Source organism: Carassius gibelio, chromosome B23 (genome assembly GCF_023724105.1).
Source record: "Carassius gibelio isolate Cgi1373 ecotype wild population from Czech Republic chromosome B23, carGib1.2-hapl.c, whole genome shotgun sequence".
NCBI lineage: Eukaryota > Metazoa > Chordata > Actinopteri > Cypriniformes > Cyprinidae > Carassius > Carassius gibelio.
Window position 1 is genome coordinate 18742004 of NC_068418.1, and position 19413 is coordinate 18761416.

The following is a 19413-nucleotide window of genomic DNA, read 5'->3' on the forward strand; positions in this document are numbered from 1 at the left end:
TAACATGCTCATTTTATCCGACTGATCCTTTGCTCTAGATGGAAGCATTAGTGTGTCATGCTATTTGCAAATGTTTAAAAGGATTCTGATGTGTCACATTCATACATAATAAATAATAAATACCTTAAACCTGCACCAGGCTCAACAGTAATCCTGCACTGCCCTGATTGTGGCGTGACATCACATGCTTTTCTTTTGCTTTGACAGAACGAGGCAGGAAAGAGGAAGCACACCAAACCAAATCTGATGCCCCTCTGTGAATTACCATCAGACATTGGAACACTAGGTACAGTCCTCATTTTCTTTCTGTTTTTCATTCTCTTTGTCACCAAGATAATCACAAATAAAGAATAAGAGGGAAAACTTATTCTCTTCTGTGTTTCCGTAAATAACATCAGAGAGCAGATTTCAGGAGCTGGAGGGATGTGGGGAAAGGAACTGATGTTATTGTGTGTGAATCAGGGTAAACAGGAGGTCAGGGAAAGGGGGTCTGATGCGACTAAACCCCTTTGAAAGAGACAATGATACAGCCTTGACTGCGTATACACACACAAACAATCACAAGAATAAAGGCAATATTCTGAAAATAGCTCAGTCTGTGTGCAGATTTCTTGACATAAACACAAAAATCTCTTTATGGGGTTTTACTGATATATGTTATGATATAGGCACATTCAGATGCAGACTGCCCTTTTCATTTGCTCTGTGTAACAAAAGGCTGACGTTAACATTGAGAGACACAATGTTGGACCAGCACCAAATCACTTCCTGTTACCCGAGACAACCTCATAAAAGAGGGTACCAAGCGGACCAGAAATAATTCCTTATAATTAAATTTTGCACTAGTTAATTCAAATGAGCCCTTGCCCATCATCCATCCAAAAACTCACATTGGGAGCCCCTGGCAGACAGACAGGGCCCTCGGCCCTGCCAATTACTAGCCAGTGTGAGAAGACAAGTCTAGATCATGGGTTCTGATTAAAGAAACAGTTCACCTCAAAATAAATATTATCACTTACCCACTGTCATGTTACTCTAAGATATAAACAATGAAAAGCAAAGGCAAAAAAATACATAAATACTTATAATAAAATAATTTTTTACATCTTTCATTGAGTCTATTTCTACAGATAAATATACTGAACAAAATTATAAACGCAACACTTGTTTTTGCCCCCATTTTACATGAGCAGAACTCAAAGATCTAAGACTATTTCTATGTACACAAAAGGCCTATTTCTCTCAAATATTGTTCACAAATCTGTCTAAATCTGTGTTAGTGAGCACTTCTCCTTAGCTGAGATAATCCATCCACCTCTCAGGTGTGGCATATACAGTATTATATGATTAGACAGCTTGATTATTGCACAGGTGTGCCTTAGGCTAGCCCCAATAAAATGCCACTCTAAAATGTTGGGGGTGTCCAGGGGGGTCTGAAAACCAGTCAGCATCTGGTGTGACCACATTTTGTCTCACACAGTGAAAAACATCTCCTTTGCAAAGAGTTTTTGTTTGTGGCATTTGGAATGTTAGTCCACTCCTCTTCAATGGCTGTGTGAAGATGCTGGATATTGGCAGGACCTGGCATACGCTGTCGTATACGCTGATCCAGAGCAACCCAAACATGCTCGGTGGGTGACATGTCTGGTGAGTATGCTGGCCATGCAAGAACTGGGATGTTTACAGCTTCCAGGAATTTTGTAAAGATCCCTGCGACATGGGGCCATGCATTATCATGCTGCAACATGAGGTGATGGTCGTGGATGAATGGCACAACAATGGGCCTCAGGATCTCGTCAAGGACATCTCTGTGCAATCAAAATGCCATCAATAAAATGCACCTGTGTTTAATGTCCATTACATACACCTGCCCATACCATAACCCCACAGCCACCATGGGCCATTCGATCCAGAACATCGACATCAGCAAACAGATCACACACGCAACACCATACACTCTGTCTGCCATCTGCCCTGAACAGTGAAAACCGGGATTCATCCGGTGAAGAGAACACCTCTCCAAGGTTTCAGATGCCATAGAATGTGAGAATTTGCCCACTCAATTTGGTTACGACGATGAACTGCAGTCAGGTCGAGACCCCGATGAGGACGACAAGCATGCAGATGAGCTTCCCTGAGACAGTTTCTGACAGTTTGTGCAAAAATTCTGTGGTTATGCAAACCGATTGCTGCAGCAGCTGTCTGGGTGGCAGGTCTCAGACGATCTTGGAGGTGAAGATGCTGGATGTGGAGGTCCTGGGCTGGTGTGGTTACACATGGTCTGCGGTTGTGAGGTCATTTGGATGTGGATGCCAAATTCTATGAAATGCCTTTGGAGACGGCTTATGGTAGAGAAATGAACATTCAATTCACAGGCAACAGCTCTGGTGGACATTCTTGCAGTCAGCATGCCAATTGCATGCTATCTCAAAACTGGCAACATCTGTGGCATTGTGCAGTGTGATAGAACTGCATATTTTGCCTTTTATTGTGGCCAACTTAAGGCAAACCTGTGCAATAATCATGCTGTCTAATCAGCATCTTGATGTGCCACACCTGTGAAGTGGATGTATTATATCGGCAAAGGAGAAGTGCTCATTAACACAGATTTAGACAGATTTGTGAACAATATTTGAGAGAAATATGCCTTTTGTGTACATAGAGTAAGTCTTAGACCTTTGAGATCAGCTCATGAAAAATGGGGGCAAAAACAAGTGTAGCGTTTATAATTTAGTTCAGTGTAAATAATGATAAATAAATACACCCCCCCCCACCACCACCACACAAAAAAGGTGAAAATAAGTGTTATGCAGGGAAATATTTTGTGCAAGCAGACACTTTTGGCTTTTCTGTATACTAAACATAAATGCCATTTTGTTTCTCTTGATATCGAATGGAAAATTTTGAAGAATCAATGCAAACATAGCAGGGTCATTATATTTAACAAAAATTAATTTTCAATACTTAAAGTTAACATTTCTGTAAACTATTTATAATTATATATAAATTATTTATATTATTATATTTGAGCTAATTTCCAAGGCAACATCTCTCATTTACATTAAGTTTAACTTATAACTAAAACTCCAATAAGAATGATTAAAAACTATAGATATATGTACAAAAAAATGCTAATAATAATAATAAAAAAGTAAGTAAAAGTATACTTAAAATTAAAATGGAAATAAAAATATAAAAATTATAAATACATTTACTATATATATATATATATATATATATATATATATATATATATATATATATATATATATATATATATATATATATAAAAAATTATAATAGTGTCAGAATGATACTAACGTTAACAGTTACTATGACTGCAAGAAAGAAGAAATAAAAACAAAACATAGCTCAAGTGCTATATTCCAAGTCCAATTCAAAATATTTTTTCCATGCAACAACAAACGAACGAACAAATTAATGCATGAATAAATTAATTAAATCTTATTAATTAATTAATTACAGCATTGCACATTAAATGTGATCACCGCAAATATGCTGTCTGAACTATATGGTCCTTTGTTATGGAAATGAAGTACAGACTGTTCCACACAGCAGGAGGATTTAGAGACATTTTAGCAGGGCAATTTTCTAACCATCCAATGTCATTTTAAAAGTTAGCACCTTTCAAAAATCACCTAGTCAAACAGGCTTTGCTGAACAGCACCCTTGCTCCTGCAGCAGTTATTTCATTATTTTCCCTGAGGGGTTGATTACAGAGGGAGGTAATTTATGGGCCACTTCATTGTCAATTCAATGGGCACATCACCTGTAAATAATTGACACTCTTCATGTCCATTCCAACATCATCATATCCAAATCATATTGATGCATCTCTCTCTCCTCAGTGAGGTCAGCAGCAAATCCTGCTCTAAATCTACAGCGCGCGCACACACAGACACACAGCTCAATTATGCTCCTGGAAAATTCATTCATATTGTATGTTGAGCCATCCATTCCCAAATAAGAAAAACTACATTTGCATTTCATGAGGGAAACACCAGTGCTTGCAAGGCAGAATAGTATTAAAGTTTAAGATAAGCTCAAGTTTTAGGCTTTGAAGCTAAGTAAATGAAATGCACACATCTGTTTTTTTTTTTTTTTTGTCTTTGCACGGGAAACACTTAATGTGACCCCGTCTTTGCAGCATACATGCTTAAACAGCAAGAAAGGATTAAATCATTAATGCAAATAATAAAAAACACATTCAAAAATTTCACCTGCAATTCAGTATATAAATATTACAATTATTATTATTGCTGTTGGCTTGTTTTTAAATTGCAAATATTCTAATAATGTAAGGCAAGTGGAGTATAGACGTTAACCTTAATTTTAAAAAATGAATAAATAAATAAATAAATAGAAAAAAAAAAAAAAAAAAAAAAAAAAAAAGTATACAATTGTAAAACTGCCATCCTTACATCTTAGAGCTGCAGCTTGGCCCGCAGAAAACTGAAGAACAGAATGATTAAGGAATATCAATACACTCCTGCTTTGCAAGCACTGTAATAAGGGATTTAGTGAGTTGTCATTAGATTTAAACAGTTTGATTTAGCCGAATAATGTTTTAAGATCACAAGTAAACATTCGCTCTACTAAACATGATCTATTAAATGAAAATGAAAAGAAAGTAGATCAAAAATAGCTTTCGTCAGATGTCCAATAGATAAGATCAACCGAACTGCATGAATTTGCTATAATTACTGTAAGGGAGAGAACACACATCTTACACTTTCAGAGGTTTGATCAAACTCTGACCCATTTTAGCAAAATAAATCCACGTTCAACACTGAGATCCCATGTCTACACGCACCCGAATGATTATGTATGAATCAGAGATCCGGTCTGTCTGAATTATCCCAGACCTCCAGCAGAAATGGCCTGTTTCTGAGGCAGTTCACCAAGTTGCCTCTAAACCTTGAATTGATAGCCATTTTTAACTTCATAAAAAAGTTATGAATATTAATTTTCCAATTTGAAATGGCTCTTACCTCTCCTCTCCCATCTTCCCTTCAAACACACATACTAAAAATGGCTGAATAATTTATCAATTGGCTTCTTACACTTTAGACAATTAATTCAATGATGCAAAATTAATTATGGGTAGTCCCTTTCCAAGCCCATCCTTTCACAGATTGTAATGGAGCAATTGAAGGGAAAAGCTTTATTGCCTGCAGTCAGAACTCAAGGCGGCTGAATACATTAAAGTCCTCAACGTTTCATGTAACAGAATAACAGTAATGTAAAGCAACACTTATATCACAAAAGGTGAGTCTCTATGCCTATGTGTGCATGTCTGCTAAAGACAAAAGCGGTTGTGGAAGGAGATAAAGTGAATGAGAAAGGGAGAGGGGGAGCGCACGCAATGGGTAGAACACTGGTCCGGGTGCTGTCGTGCCCTAAATCAATGGCATCCACTCCTGGAGCATGCTGTCCTGCTGCCGGTGACTTGTGACTGGTAGGAGAGCCTTGGCTTGTCATGAGGGTTATATATAAGCTATTGATTCCAGGAGCTCTCCGGAACGTCTGTCCGGCTGTGTCTGTACACACAGCATCGCTTCTCTCTGACTCACTGACTGACAGCACACTGTTCACAGCGTGGCCAGACTGATATGTTCTGGATTTGGATTAATGACCTGTAACAGGGAGCCCAGTGGGTTGCACGTGTGTGTTTGCGCCACACACACAGAAATGCTGACATGCACTAGTGTGGCACGGTTTTCACTGGGAATCTAATAAGCACACATACATTTTATAAAAAATAAAAAATAAAAAAATTACAGAAAGAAAGAATCCATTAATGGCAGGTGTGACAAAAATTCTGCACCCTGCACATACATGTATAAACACGTATGCCAAGGATATGTGGATTGATGCGTAATGATAACATCATGGCGTGTGTCCTGTTGCTCTGTGTACTGTATATACAGGGTCACACGCATAGGCACGCTGTGTTCTTCCTGTGCCACTCCACCCTGCTGGAGACCTGCAGATGGAACAGGACTGGTGTCTGTGTGTGGAGGGGTAGGTTACTCACGAAGCTCACTGGAACTTACCCAGGTCCTATTTTTCTATCCTTCTCCTTATATAACACCAAGACAGCCCCCTCAGTCTGGCTTCCCGTCCATTCTGCTTTCAGATGGAGCAGGACTGATCATTTCCAGCTCCATCGTGCCAGGAGAGAACCTGCTGGGGCAGTGCCTCTACACCATCCACAAAAATGGCACCATTCATCCAGCAAGGTTCCATAAGGGCCCCATAATCTAAAAATAACTATATTGCATAAATATTAATAATTTCAAGGAATACTCTATGTCCAGTATTAGTTAAGCTCAATCAACAGCATTTATGGTATGATTACCCAAATAATAATATTTTCCAATTGTCCCTTCTCATAAAATCAAATAATAATAAATTAATAATTAAATAAAAAACTATATATATATTTTTAAAATAAGATAGCATTTAAAAACAAAAATCACACACACACACACACATACATATATATATAAAATAATAAAAAATAATAATTTTAGTACTGGTTGAAAACAAATTTTAAGTATGAAAGCTCTGCTTACTAACCTTTATTGTGCAAAGTTTATGCAATTTTACAACTTTGTTACCATAACAATGCAATTCCATCAATCTTAAAATAAAAGTACAAATTATTTAGACAGCTTTACAGATAAAAAAATAAAAAAAATTAAAAGGAAAGTTAATGTAAGTGTTCTCACGAACTGATTAGCTTTTAAATTCTCCAAAAATGAACCCTATTTAATTAGTGCCTTAACCATAATCTTGATTTTTGCTTCTTTTTAAAGACACAATAATGAACTAGACAAATTTATTTTACAACATAACACCATAAATGCTGTTGAATGAGCACTTGTACTGAAACGGAACTAGGGCTGGGCGATATATATAAAAAAAAAAAAAAAAAAAAAAAAATATATATATATATATATATATATATATATATATATATATATATATATATATATATATATATATATATATATATATATATATATATATATATATTTGTAACCCAATATTGTCAAAATTTTTAGGATATTCGATATATCTTGATATGTTTGCATTTGCATTTAAATTTGCATTAAAAAACATGATTTTCTTTTGCTCACTAAAAAAAATAGATTAAACAGCTAATTTAAGCAGTTAAAAGAAATCTAGACCAAGTGATCACTTACTGCTTTTTATTAAATGAACACATGTAGGCCTACATGTAACTGAAGCAATGCAAAACAAGTACAGAAAGTGCATTCTGTCGATCTTTTAGAGCAGTGGTTCCCAAACTGGGGTGCGTGCACCCCTAGTGGTGCACAGACTGACCACCAGGGGTGCACAAGAGAATGTTTGTAATGGCGGGGAAAAAGATCGCTCTTTATTATTTTTATGTATTTAACTGAGGTAAACTTTACATGCAAAGGTTTTATTAAGAAATAAAATGTCACATTTCACATTACACACTACATTACTGTATAAATTACAATTGATTTCATTTCATTTTACAAGCACGTTTGTGTCACAATAGCCCCTCATATTTGTGAACATTGACTTTGTAGTGCACGATCCAAACTTAAATTTTTATTATTCATGAATGAAAACATTTTGTAACATGATATTGATGTACCATTTACATGGTAATGCAATGTTTGATTTTAAAATGAGTTTTAAAGGATGAATTTTGAGATTTTAAGTTTTCAGTTGATATATAAATTCTCATGATTTCTAAAATGTGATAGAGAAAAAGGCAACAAAGAAGTCTTGTTTTTTTAACAAAGGTCAAAATTCCTGTTATAATGTAGATTTTTGAGGGTGCACTCTTGTCATAAAATAATCTATTACTTTTCCTACATAATTTTTAACAAAAAACATTGCTAAAATATATATTTGGGAGTCTTAGACCTTTCCAACGATATATAGTTTGTCAAGATTAGATTAGATTTAATTATAATATAGTGAAGTAAATGTAGGCGTCCCACAGAGCGGACGGGTGACAGTTAACAGGTTAAGAATGTTTCGTGAATCCAGGTTAAAAACGGGCACTTTAAAGAAATGAAATATTTATATGTATATATCATATATATTTAATGTATATGATCTGTGTGCAAACATGCAGGCCCATCCATCTCACAAAAAAAGCAAGTGATCTTTTATTATTATTATGTTTTCTAATTTACAGTGAATATTTGTATTTAGTTATTGCAATTAAAAATGTGAAATCTAACCAGAGTAAGGTGTTGGGGGGGGGGTGCTTGACAGGTGCCAAACACTAGAAAGGGGTGCATGCTGAAAAAAGTTTGGGAACCACTGTTTTAGAGCATGCAATTCACAATTTAAACTATGCAACTGGGAAAAGTATTTTATTTTATTTTTTTTAGCAAAGAACACAAGTCAACTGTCTGCAGTTTTAAGAGAAGCTCTGTGAAGCATGAAACTATGTTCCCACTGACACTAAAAACCCTCTTAGATGAGGAGCTAGTTGTTGAAGCACATAGCTATTTCTTATGTATAAATATATATAATTAAATACCAGAGACTTTTGCACTCTCTCTGTCTATATTATAAAAAATGGTAAATATAACTGTGAAATTCCCTAATAGTAATTCCTAATGGCCATACTCTCTGTTTCTCTATTCCAAACATCAGTGGTCAAGTTAGTGCATTTATTCAGCAATCACAATCGCAAACAACACAGTCGAGAACGACGCTTTCATTAGATCGCTAAACTCCAGCTTGTTAGTGTTTTCAGATCATCGGCGGCGGCGCTTCCTCAATGAGGAGTAAGCACCTGCGCATGGTTGCCAGACTGCTTAAAATAAGCAAAAACACCAGGAAAAAAAGTATTCTTGTAACAGCAAAGCTCTGATTCAGGGATTTAAATTATTGTTATCTGGCAACCGCTCTCATGAAAACTCTAATAGTAGAGTCATGTAGAGCAGTAGTTCTTTTGGGAAAGTATGCTTTGATTTGAAATATTTGATATTCCCGATATTTTCTAATTTTACATCGTTGTCAAAATTATTCCGATATTATTGCTAATATTCGATATATTCGATAATATATATTAATAATAATGCTCTATCTCAGGAGAATACTCTAAAGGGCAGGGCATTTAATCTCATTGCTGTAAAGGAGAACCGAGATGATCACATTTGTGGCACCTTTCACATGATGATGCCCACCACAACACACACAACGCAACACAACACAAAGAGAGAATGATAAAACAGACGTGGTGGGCAGAGGTAGCTAAGACAGTGGCATGTGAAACCAGGAGGAGCAGAGGATTGAGAGATACAGTACAGGAGGATTCTGGAGGAGTATAATCATTTAGCTATGCTATTGTGTATGTGCGTGTGCTTCCACCTCTGAAGAACAGTACAGGGGCTGTTTGGAGCTGACAGGCCGCCAGTGTGCTGTGCACCGGTGAAGAAGCACTAATTGAATTAAGTCTTTATTATTACACTGCAGTGGCAGCACTTCTCCCCATTTCGGCCCGCTTGGCTGACACTTTCTCCTTGAACACCTGCTTGACATCAACTTTTCTTTTCAGCTTAATTATTCAACCATCCCCTCATTCAGTGGGCCTCCTCCTGCATTCTCCCCTTACACTGCCAGCATTAGTGTTTACACTTGGTCACGCTCCTTTAATTGTGCCCGAATTTCTTCAGGTTAACCTTTTTGCTCTCTGCCCATTGGCACATGGACAAATGGCATGCAGAGGCATTTCCTGTGGCTGCTATGTGGGCAACAGTTTGATCTCTCTGCAGCAGAGACTGGAAAAGCTTGATTCCGCTCTGTGATTGGCTCACAAGCGACATTTTAAAGGGAAAGTGTAGCCGTAAATAAAAATTCTCTAATTATTTGCACAACCTCATGTTGTTCCAAACCTGTATGACTTTCTTTCTTCTCCAGAATACACAACAAGATATTCTGAAAACTATTTTTGTCCATACAATCAAAGTCAGTGGGGTCCAAAAAGAACACTGGACCCCACTGCCTTACAATAAATGGACAAAACACAAGTGCCACAGAAGAAAAAAAAAGTCATAGATGTTTGGAATGACTTGAGGATGACAATTTTTTGGGGGTGTCCTATACCTTTGAGAGATGAAATAAACTGAGCATGAAGCTTGAGATGCCGCCCATGCTCATTTCTGGCCAGGATATGTTTCCATAAACAGGCCCTAAACCATTTGACTGACTCAAGTCTGTCAGTCTCCATCTCAATCCATTCTGACATTCTGCATTTTTTCTGCTCTCTCTCTCTCGCCCTCCCTTTTTACTCTGTGTGTGATGTCCCCTCCCTTCTTTAAACCACATCCATCATAACTCAGCCCATCTCCATTTGACTCACTCGCTTTCTTCTTATCGACATGTTTCCATTTTCCTCTGCTTTATCCCTCCATCATCTTCACTCTCTGTCCCCTTTCCATTTTTCATCCACTCTCTTTCTCCTCCAATTGACTTGTCTGTCTTCCTCTCTGTCCTCGTTCTCTGTACCCTTCTCTCTCACGCTCTCTATTTTCCCATCTTCCTCCAGGGTGTGAGTGGCTCTTGCCCAGGGGGCCAGTGGGTGGCAAGGTTGCCCTTGGTCAGGCCCCAGGCTTGGCAGCTCTTTTGTGGGGCATTGTGTCCTCTCAGGTCATGTGGATGGATGGGGGGTGTTGACGTCAGTCTGGATAAACTTCAATCACTCTACCTAGGGAAGGTTACAGAGGTTTTGGCTAATAGGCAGAGCAAACATTCAGTATATGTTGCCTTCAGACTCAAAAACCTTCCTGCATTATGGCTTTCATCCTCTGCTGCTCTCTTTAATTTTGGGTCAATGATGAACACAAATGCTTTAGAGATAGCAACAAAAATGGGCACACTCTTACAAATAAAAAAAAATCCAACTGACAGAGCACTAATTTAAGTGTTGCTGTGGAGTGCATGTTCATTTACTTGAGGTGTTGCAAATGCAACTTGCTGTTAGTGTGGCTGGGACTGTGTGCCCATTTGTGTTGTCATAGCTTGGGTCCTTATTCTGCGCTGGCGGTGCTGCTGTAGGTTTTAATCAAAGCTGTGTCTTTTGGAGCGCTCTGCTGCGAGCTGTGCTGGAGAGGATGCTGGGACAGGGAGCAGGGAGGAGCAGGAAAACAGTAAGAAACAAGAGTGAAATAGAAAAAGAGAGGTGTATTGCATAAAGCCACGAGGATGGCAGACAACAATGTCATTGCAGGTCCTCAGAAAAGAGCCACTTATTGTTTTATAGCTTCAGCGTAGGAAGCTCGAGCAAGCTGTGCCCAACTTTTCTCTTGTTTCAGCGTCCACTACAGAGCCATAAGACATTCAAACACAAGCACAGACTAACCAATATGAGATTAAAGCCCAAGACTAGACTAGCTTCCCCTGAGAAGGTCAGGTAAATTGGTGTTTCACAGACATACTATGTGATTTTAATCCCATCTGAATCAAATGCTTTCTGAGTTTTTCTTAAACAACTCCCAGTAAAATTACAGAGCAAATTACCTGATATTTTTGGCTAACTCAGAAGTCCTCTGAGAAATCTAATCCTTTTTTTTTTTTTACCGTCATTGAACACCGTGACTAAAGTTACATGTCTTTTTGTGTTTCCTTCACTATGGATTGAGGCCATTTTGCTAAGTATTTTAGATAAAATGACAAATGAATGTTGGTGATTCAAGCATTGCTGGCATCCCATCTGAAGTATAAAGAGAATAAAATAATTAGAGAGTCAATCATATATATAACATTTATGAATAAATAAATTAAATGAATAAATTATATTTTAAAATATATAAAAATCACAAATAATTATTTTAAATTGTCATCATTTTCAAAATCGTTAACAAATCTCACCAAAACCAAACTTTTGAATGGTAGTGTATATAAAAAATATGCTACATATACAGTATAAGTTTTGTTTATTTTACTGGGTTTCATGATGTACGCACTCTCAAAAAAAGGTACAAAAGCAGTCACTGGGGCAGAACCTTTTCAAAAGGTACACTTTTGTAAATTTTAGGTACTAATGTGTACCTTTAAGGTACTAATATGGACTCTTCAAGTATTAAGGTGGGCCTTTTGAAAAGGTACCGTCCCAGTGATAACTTTTGTACCTTTTTGCTGACGGTGTGCAACAACAACAACTAAAACACAACTTAAACACAACTAAACTGTAATCTTAATAATAATTACAGATATCCTGATCTTGTTCAGACCAGCATATTAAATCAAAGTTGCTCTATGTTAATAATTCAGGTCTTGTTGTGAAAACGAATCTTGTCCGTTTAGTGCTTAATATGACAGTTGAGGTTACTAGCATCTCTTTAAATTAGCATTAAAAGAATAGTTCATTCAAAATTAAAATTCGGCCAGTATTTAATCACCCTAACGTTCTTCCAGACTCATCTAACTTTCTTTATTTTTCCCTGGGACAAAAAAGGAAATGTAGAAATTACACCAAACACAAACCCCAGCAGATATTTTAAAGATGTAGAGTAACTCAAAACAAAACCGAGCTGGATATAAAATAATGCCCACGGATATATAGCTTGCTATCTTCTAAGCTCCTCAAACTAAAAAGATCTGATGCCATGAACTCTGCAAATCCAGTGATTATTTCTTCCTCAAAAGCGTTAACTGTATTCACTGGGTATCTTGTAAACAATATATTTCTAGGAGGACTGGTAGCTTTGTCCTATTTTCAGTCAAGGACTAAGGTGTGGGGTGGCAATAATGAAAGAACAGCATTGCTGGATCCCTTCCAGAGACATATGACGTAAACCTGAGGCCAGCCAGCATAATGCATGAAGGACAGGACCCTTAAACATGATTGAGACTAGATGAACTAGATCTTGAAAGCAAGTTTGTCTATAAATCATCCAGGACCTCCATCTCACATTAGCTTATGAACAAAGATGCTTGAAGGGAGCTACCTGACAAACTAGCATCTGTTTACTTAGAAGGAACTAAATGATACCTACTGTGAACTTAAATATGGTTCAAAATAAAACAACTCCTTAAGATGTTTGTAGAGACTGTACACTGACACTCAGAACACAAGTATTAGCATGTTCAGTCTTCTGATGTTCAGTGCTAATAATCTTATTTCTCCAGTCTAGACTAAAGAGTTTCTCATTAAAGGAAGTGTGTATGTGATTTTGTGTGTGCGTGTGTTGAAAAAGCAGTGAATCCCGGATCTTTTTATGCAGTCAGCGCTGCGGGGCTTCAGCCGAGCTCACCTAAATCACAAGGCAGCTCCAGCTTTCATTAACACTTAATGCAGAGCTCTCCTTTTAATAGAAATGGAAAAGGAGGTGGCCGCCAGTGTAAATTAAAGTGCGGTGCGCTGGAGTTTTCTGGGCTTTGACAGGTATGGCCTGAATTAGCTGTAGTGTTGTTCCAGTGGCCAGTGTGCAAGCGGTCCTATTGATTTTAACCATTGTTGCACTTCCTGTCTGAAAGGGAATGTTCATTACAGCAACCAAATGCATCAATCATGGCGCTCTGGCCTTGGATTATTTAAAGACACAGTACTGAACCTAAGCAAACCATAATAATCATCAAGAAGTTATTTTATACACTACTGGTTGAATTTTCATCAGCAATAACTCGAGTCTTCAGTGTCACATGATCCTTCAGAAATCTTAACATGCTTTTGGTGCTTAAGAAACATTTTCAATTATCAGTGTTGAAAATGGTTGTGCTGCTTCATATCTACATTTATTATTCAGTAACGATGCATTACATTGACCAAAAGTGATAGTACAGATATACATGTTACGAAAGATCTGCATTTCTAGGTTATTTTAAATAAATGTTGTTTATTGAACTTTATATTCATCATTGAATAATAATAATAAAAAAGGATCATGGTTTGCACAAAAATATTGATGAGAAATATTGTCATTAGTAATTGAGCACCAAATCACAATTTTCAAATCATTTCTAAATGTGACACTGAAGTCTGGAATTAATTTAATAATATATAATACAAATATCATAAAATGAATTACATCTTAAAATATATATTTAATTTTTTTTAATTATTTAAAATTTTAATATCCACAATATTACTCTTTTTAATGTATTTTTAATCATGTACAGCCTTGGTAAGCCTAAGAGACTTCTTCAAAAACATTATATATATATATATATATATATATATATATATATATATATATATATATATATATATATATATATATATATATTCCAGACTGTACACTGGTAGTGTGTATATATAGGTTAATCAAAGTTTATTCCTGTGTTTGTATTGACTTCATCATGCACAAATATTTTCTTTCAGTGCATTTGTTGTGGTTCTCTCTAGTGCCTGATCTCTTGGTAATATGAATAGAAAATTCCTTCTGTCTTATCACAAGTTTGGCTCGATCTTTACGTTTTTTCTGTATGTACTGTATGTGCCTGAGTGTGTGTGCCTGTGTATAAGTGTGTGTGTGTGTGTGTGTTCAGAGCCCCAGGCTATGCCTCCATACATGCATGGCCTACTGCTTAGCTATTACACTCTCCATGGCCCATTGACCTCTGCCTCCCTTGTCTCACAAGCCTGGCCTGCCCAGAGGCTGAGTCAGTTCCTGTAGACTGGTGCCTCAGAGCTGTTGGCTTCCACCGGGAAGGAGGAGGAGCAAATGACATACTGCAAGAAAATCACTTAACCACATACCCCCTCTCATAACCCTTGAACCTTAACCTTCACTCTGCTATGACCACAAGAAAAAAGTGTGGCTTTTAGTCAAAGCACAGCTGTCATTTGCCTCTCTCTTTCTGCCTCCCTTTTAAAAATATCCATGCTAAATGAAAACCACCACAAGCTGATAAAAAAATATTCATCAAACAATTTCATCCCTCCTTATGTTCACTGTTGAAAATAATGGAATGCTTCTAATAGAATTATATGAACCCTAAACTTGCAAAAGACTACATTAAATAGCTTAACATGCCATTTCTTTTTTGTGTTTACTGAATAGTCATGGATTGCATGGATATTTTTCTCAAGCTATTAATGTATAGATGTTTTAATGTGGTTTACTACACTATGTGCTATTGCTGGTAGAGTCTGTTACCCTGTAGAAAACTAAAATTTAAATTGACAAAAGCAAATGTACATTTAAATAAAATGTTAACTAGGGAACTAAACTAACTTACACTAAACTGCAATATTTTTTAATACCACTCCAAAACAAATCAAAAACTAATTTAGGTTTGGGCACTTGGTATATTATAAAACTTCAACTAAAATCACTCATTTTTTAATAGTAGCAGTGTGTGCATTATTTCTGTGAGCCCTCGAGTACTTAAACTAAACTAAATAATAATAATAATAATAATAATAATAATAATAATAATAATTATTATTATTATTATTATTATTATTATTATTATTATTATTATTATTTTAACAGAAAATTAATACATAAAATTTACAATAATTACTATTAGAAGAAAAGGGGCAATCTCATTCTATATAAAAGTTTTAAATGTGTATCTGGTCAATCTGGTAAAAGTTTTTTTTTTCCTTAAAAAGTTCTTTCAAAAGTGCACAAGATAGCTTTAAAGTTGCGAGACAGACTATAAGCCACAAAACTCTCATTCTGATTTTATGGAGTCTTTAAAGGACCGCTGTCTGGTCACCATTCTGGAATCAAAAAGCCCTGAGCGTGTGCTCCACTGCATACAGTGTGCACTAGAGCTCCTCCCAATCTCCTTTTAGCCAGTGATAATACACATTACTGAGCGCGGAGCCTGTAATGAGTGAGCGCAGAGAAGTACACTTTATTCATGGGCTCATTTTTTTGTGTTGGAGATAAAAAGCCGACGGGGTGCTCTTCAACTCAACTCTAGCAATTACACAAGGAAATGTCTTATAATTGGCTTTTGCTTTATGTCCAGCCATTATCAATGTCCCTTACAGGCAGAGAGAAAAATTGGGAGGAAGTTGGAGTACTCAAAGTCCATTTACACATGAATTAGGATTGTTAATAGCGATGTGCAAACAAATCTTTTCAAAATCAAGTAGTTTGTTGTCTGCCTGACTAATTTTTCTTATATGGACCATATATAATTATAGGCTGGATTTGGGGTCATCTGACCTCAATTGTCCCATTCTTATGGGGCGTTTATATAAGATATACTCTTGTTTTGTTTTGTTTTTTAAATCTGGGCGGTTTTTAAGTTTACACTCAGTATTCAAAACACAATCATGACTAACTGCTAAAACAATAATGCAATGATTAAAGACCTTGCAATGGCCATTAGATTGTCGATGAAGTAAGTGTCGACAAATGTAAAACTTTGACGGGGATATATCATGCAAACATCCCCATCACAAATTACCTTACAAACTGACTAGTCAGTTGTGGGATGGAAGACAGATATTAAGATATATATAGAGAGAGAGAAAGAGATGACACTGTGTTTAATATACTATGAACAAGCATGAAAGATGGTGGGATCCCTCGTCAGCTTTGGTATTGCTCTCTACTGATGACACCCAGCAATTCCTATGTGCAGACTGTTGGAAAGCATGAGAGTGAGCAGTTTCCAGTGTCTGGCACTGAAGAGAAGGGACTCTGAGCTGTCTAATAGTATAAGACCGTCTCTCTCTAATTGGGAGAGAAGTGGGACTTCCTTCTGGAAGCAGGCGGAAGATTGAGAAAGCACTGTTCTGTTTCGACAAACTGGATAGAACAGGAGACTGGAGGGCTTAACCTGAGGCTAGGAAAACAGACTAAAGAAACACACAGACTTAAACCCTGTCACGTACACACACTGATACACAGTGTATGTGTGTCCACACTATAAGCTTCTTAAAATATTACACCATAAGAGACCTGACATTGTGCATCGGAGGATAAATTAAATGTAGATATTCCCAAAAATCTCCCCCACCTTCAAGTAACCTTCCTACTCTTATCTCTTTTTAATGATTGGTTGCATCTACTGTCTGTGCGGAGGGAGTTTTACTCTTGGTGATTGAAGACACTCTTACACTCTGTCCTAACCGGGTGGGATACAACAAATTTACAGAGTACAGTATTTCGTTCCTGTTTGCACTGAAAATGAACTAATCCAAAATACACAATCGGTTATATTTGATTTGTAACAACTATGTGGAATAGAATTTTCAGCCAATGAGATCACTGTGGACAGGGCTACAATCATTCATGTATGTATGTATATATATATATATATATATATATATATATATATATATATATATATATATATATATATATTTTTTTTTTTTTTTTTTTACATTTGTTGCCCTTTTTTTCTACATTTCTCATTAGATTATGTAATTGTAAGAAGAAAAAAAAGATTACTGGAGTTCTTTAAAAAACAAAACAAATGAATACTACCATGATGTAAAAATACTACAAATAGAGAACTAAACATTTAGTTGTTTTCTTAACATTAAAGTTATTTGTTTAATCAAAAATGTATCCATTTATTTCAATTTTATTATCAAACACATCTTAGACATGCTCTTGACAGGTTTGATTATTTATGAAGTAGTCCCCCAAATCCTGCTATCCCAGATAGGCTAAACAGTCAGTGTAGCCACAGCGGCAACCACTGTCCCCGTCTAACTCTGAGCCATCTGCATCAGCAGCATCATTGATGCTGGATAAGTGCCACTCCATTACACATCAAATCCACCACTGCTGACCTGGCTTACAGCCAATCCAGTGTATAGTCAGTCTATTTAAAAATACACAAATCCTACTCTTGTGGGGCTCGGGAACATGTAAATTCACCAGAGCTGCTTCATACCCCAGGGTGAGTTATCAGCCATAAAACAAGATGACAGATTGATTCAAGTGCATGCGCATATAGATAAGGCTTCTCAGTTTTCCCTCTTCGACGTCAGTCAACACCTACCATCTCCTTCTGAGCAGCTAGACAGCTTTCAGCTCACACCTTCATTTATTAGAGGACGTTTAATTTGCTGTTAGATATGAACACATTACCATCGCGCTCACAGAAGAAATGAGAGCAGAGCATTGAGCTAAGAGCTCTACTAATAGGCTATTTGCAGTTATTAGTCCACATTAATAATCCATTACCTGTCAGGCTAACTCTTAAAAGAAGTAAAACCTTTTGAAACAGCCATCAATGTCCCCCAATATCAAACCCTCAACTTTTAAGATAGCGGAGATCCTCGTGTAGGTTGTCGGGGAAACTCCAGCTAATGGCTTCATCTGATCAGCACGGCGATAAAACCTGGAATTCTGGGGGGGAAGAGATTTTTGATGTTCAGCTGACATGATGGAAGTTCTTACCTTGTTTTAGGGGATGTTGTCAACCATTCTTCATGCTTTTCGAATGTTATCAAGTATGCTGCAATCTCCTGCCAAACAGAAGACAGGTAGGCATTACTGTTAGAGATTATCAACAGCTTTTTAACATGTGTGCATTAATAAACTGAAATGAAATAAATTGTAAAGTACATTCAGAATTAAATGTGCATTAAAATAAGTTTTAAAATGTCTATCTAAGAGCATGTTGCATTCTAAACCGATTCACGGGCGCAGGAACAGCACTGTGGAAATTGAATTCAAAGGATTTTGTGGACGTAGTTGCTCCCTCATAGTCTGAAAGCTCACATTATAATATGTGAAGACGTGAATGAGATGAAAACCTCCTTACAGTGGCTGTTTGATTGCTGTAACAAAAGAGAAATCATTTCTTGGGATGCACAACAAGCATGACAGCAGATGATGCGATTTCTTGTACCAATGTTAACCCAGTCATCACTGTCACCCAACAAAAGAGACAAGTGGATGAGTGAAACGTATCCCATCATTCCTTCACAAAGCTAATCATGGGAAATGAAAGCAGACCGGGTACTGACAAGGAACCTCATGATTACCTGTGACAGCCAGCCATTCATTTCACACTGAGGGCATTTGTCAAACAAAGACAGCAGGAAATGCGGAGGGACGCAAATGATGTTATCAAAAAGGAGTCCAATTGTTACTGATCTTAGCATTGTTCTGGGTAAATTAAGATGAAATGGAATAAACAGCTTTAAGAAAAGATTTGTAAAGACTTGCCACAACACAGAGTTCAAGAGTGTTCATGATGATTGTTTTTTACTATTTATGTATTAGTTTCTGGCAGTTTTAAATTAATGTTACATGCAGATCCAAAAGATTAATCACAGGTACATACTGTAGCAGCATAAAAGTGATCTACTTTGATTTCATTACTGTTTTAAAATTAATACGGCTTTACTTTGAAATCACTTAAATAGGGGTTCACCAAAAATGGTCAATCGATAAGCTAACATTCTAGAACATTATGTCAAGGAGTCTACACAATGTAAATCCA

General features: G+C 36.7%; 1 protein-coding gene across 15 annotated transcripts in view; it reads right to left on the reverse strand.

The window, feature by feature from the left end:
* The window catches only part of camta1a (calmodulin binding transcription activator 1a), a 352256-nt gene that overhangs the window by 182147 nt on the left and 150696 nt on the right, over positions 1–19413 (reverse strand). For all 15 annotated transcript variants that reach the window (XM_052593210.1, XM_052593212.1, XM_052593208.1 and 12 more), the window contains one exon: positions 18363–18430. In XM_052593210.1, the coding sequence (XP_052449170.1) occupies positions 18363–18430 (68 nt within the window). The remainder of the gene's footprint in view (positions 1–18362; positions 18431–19413) is intronic.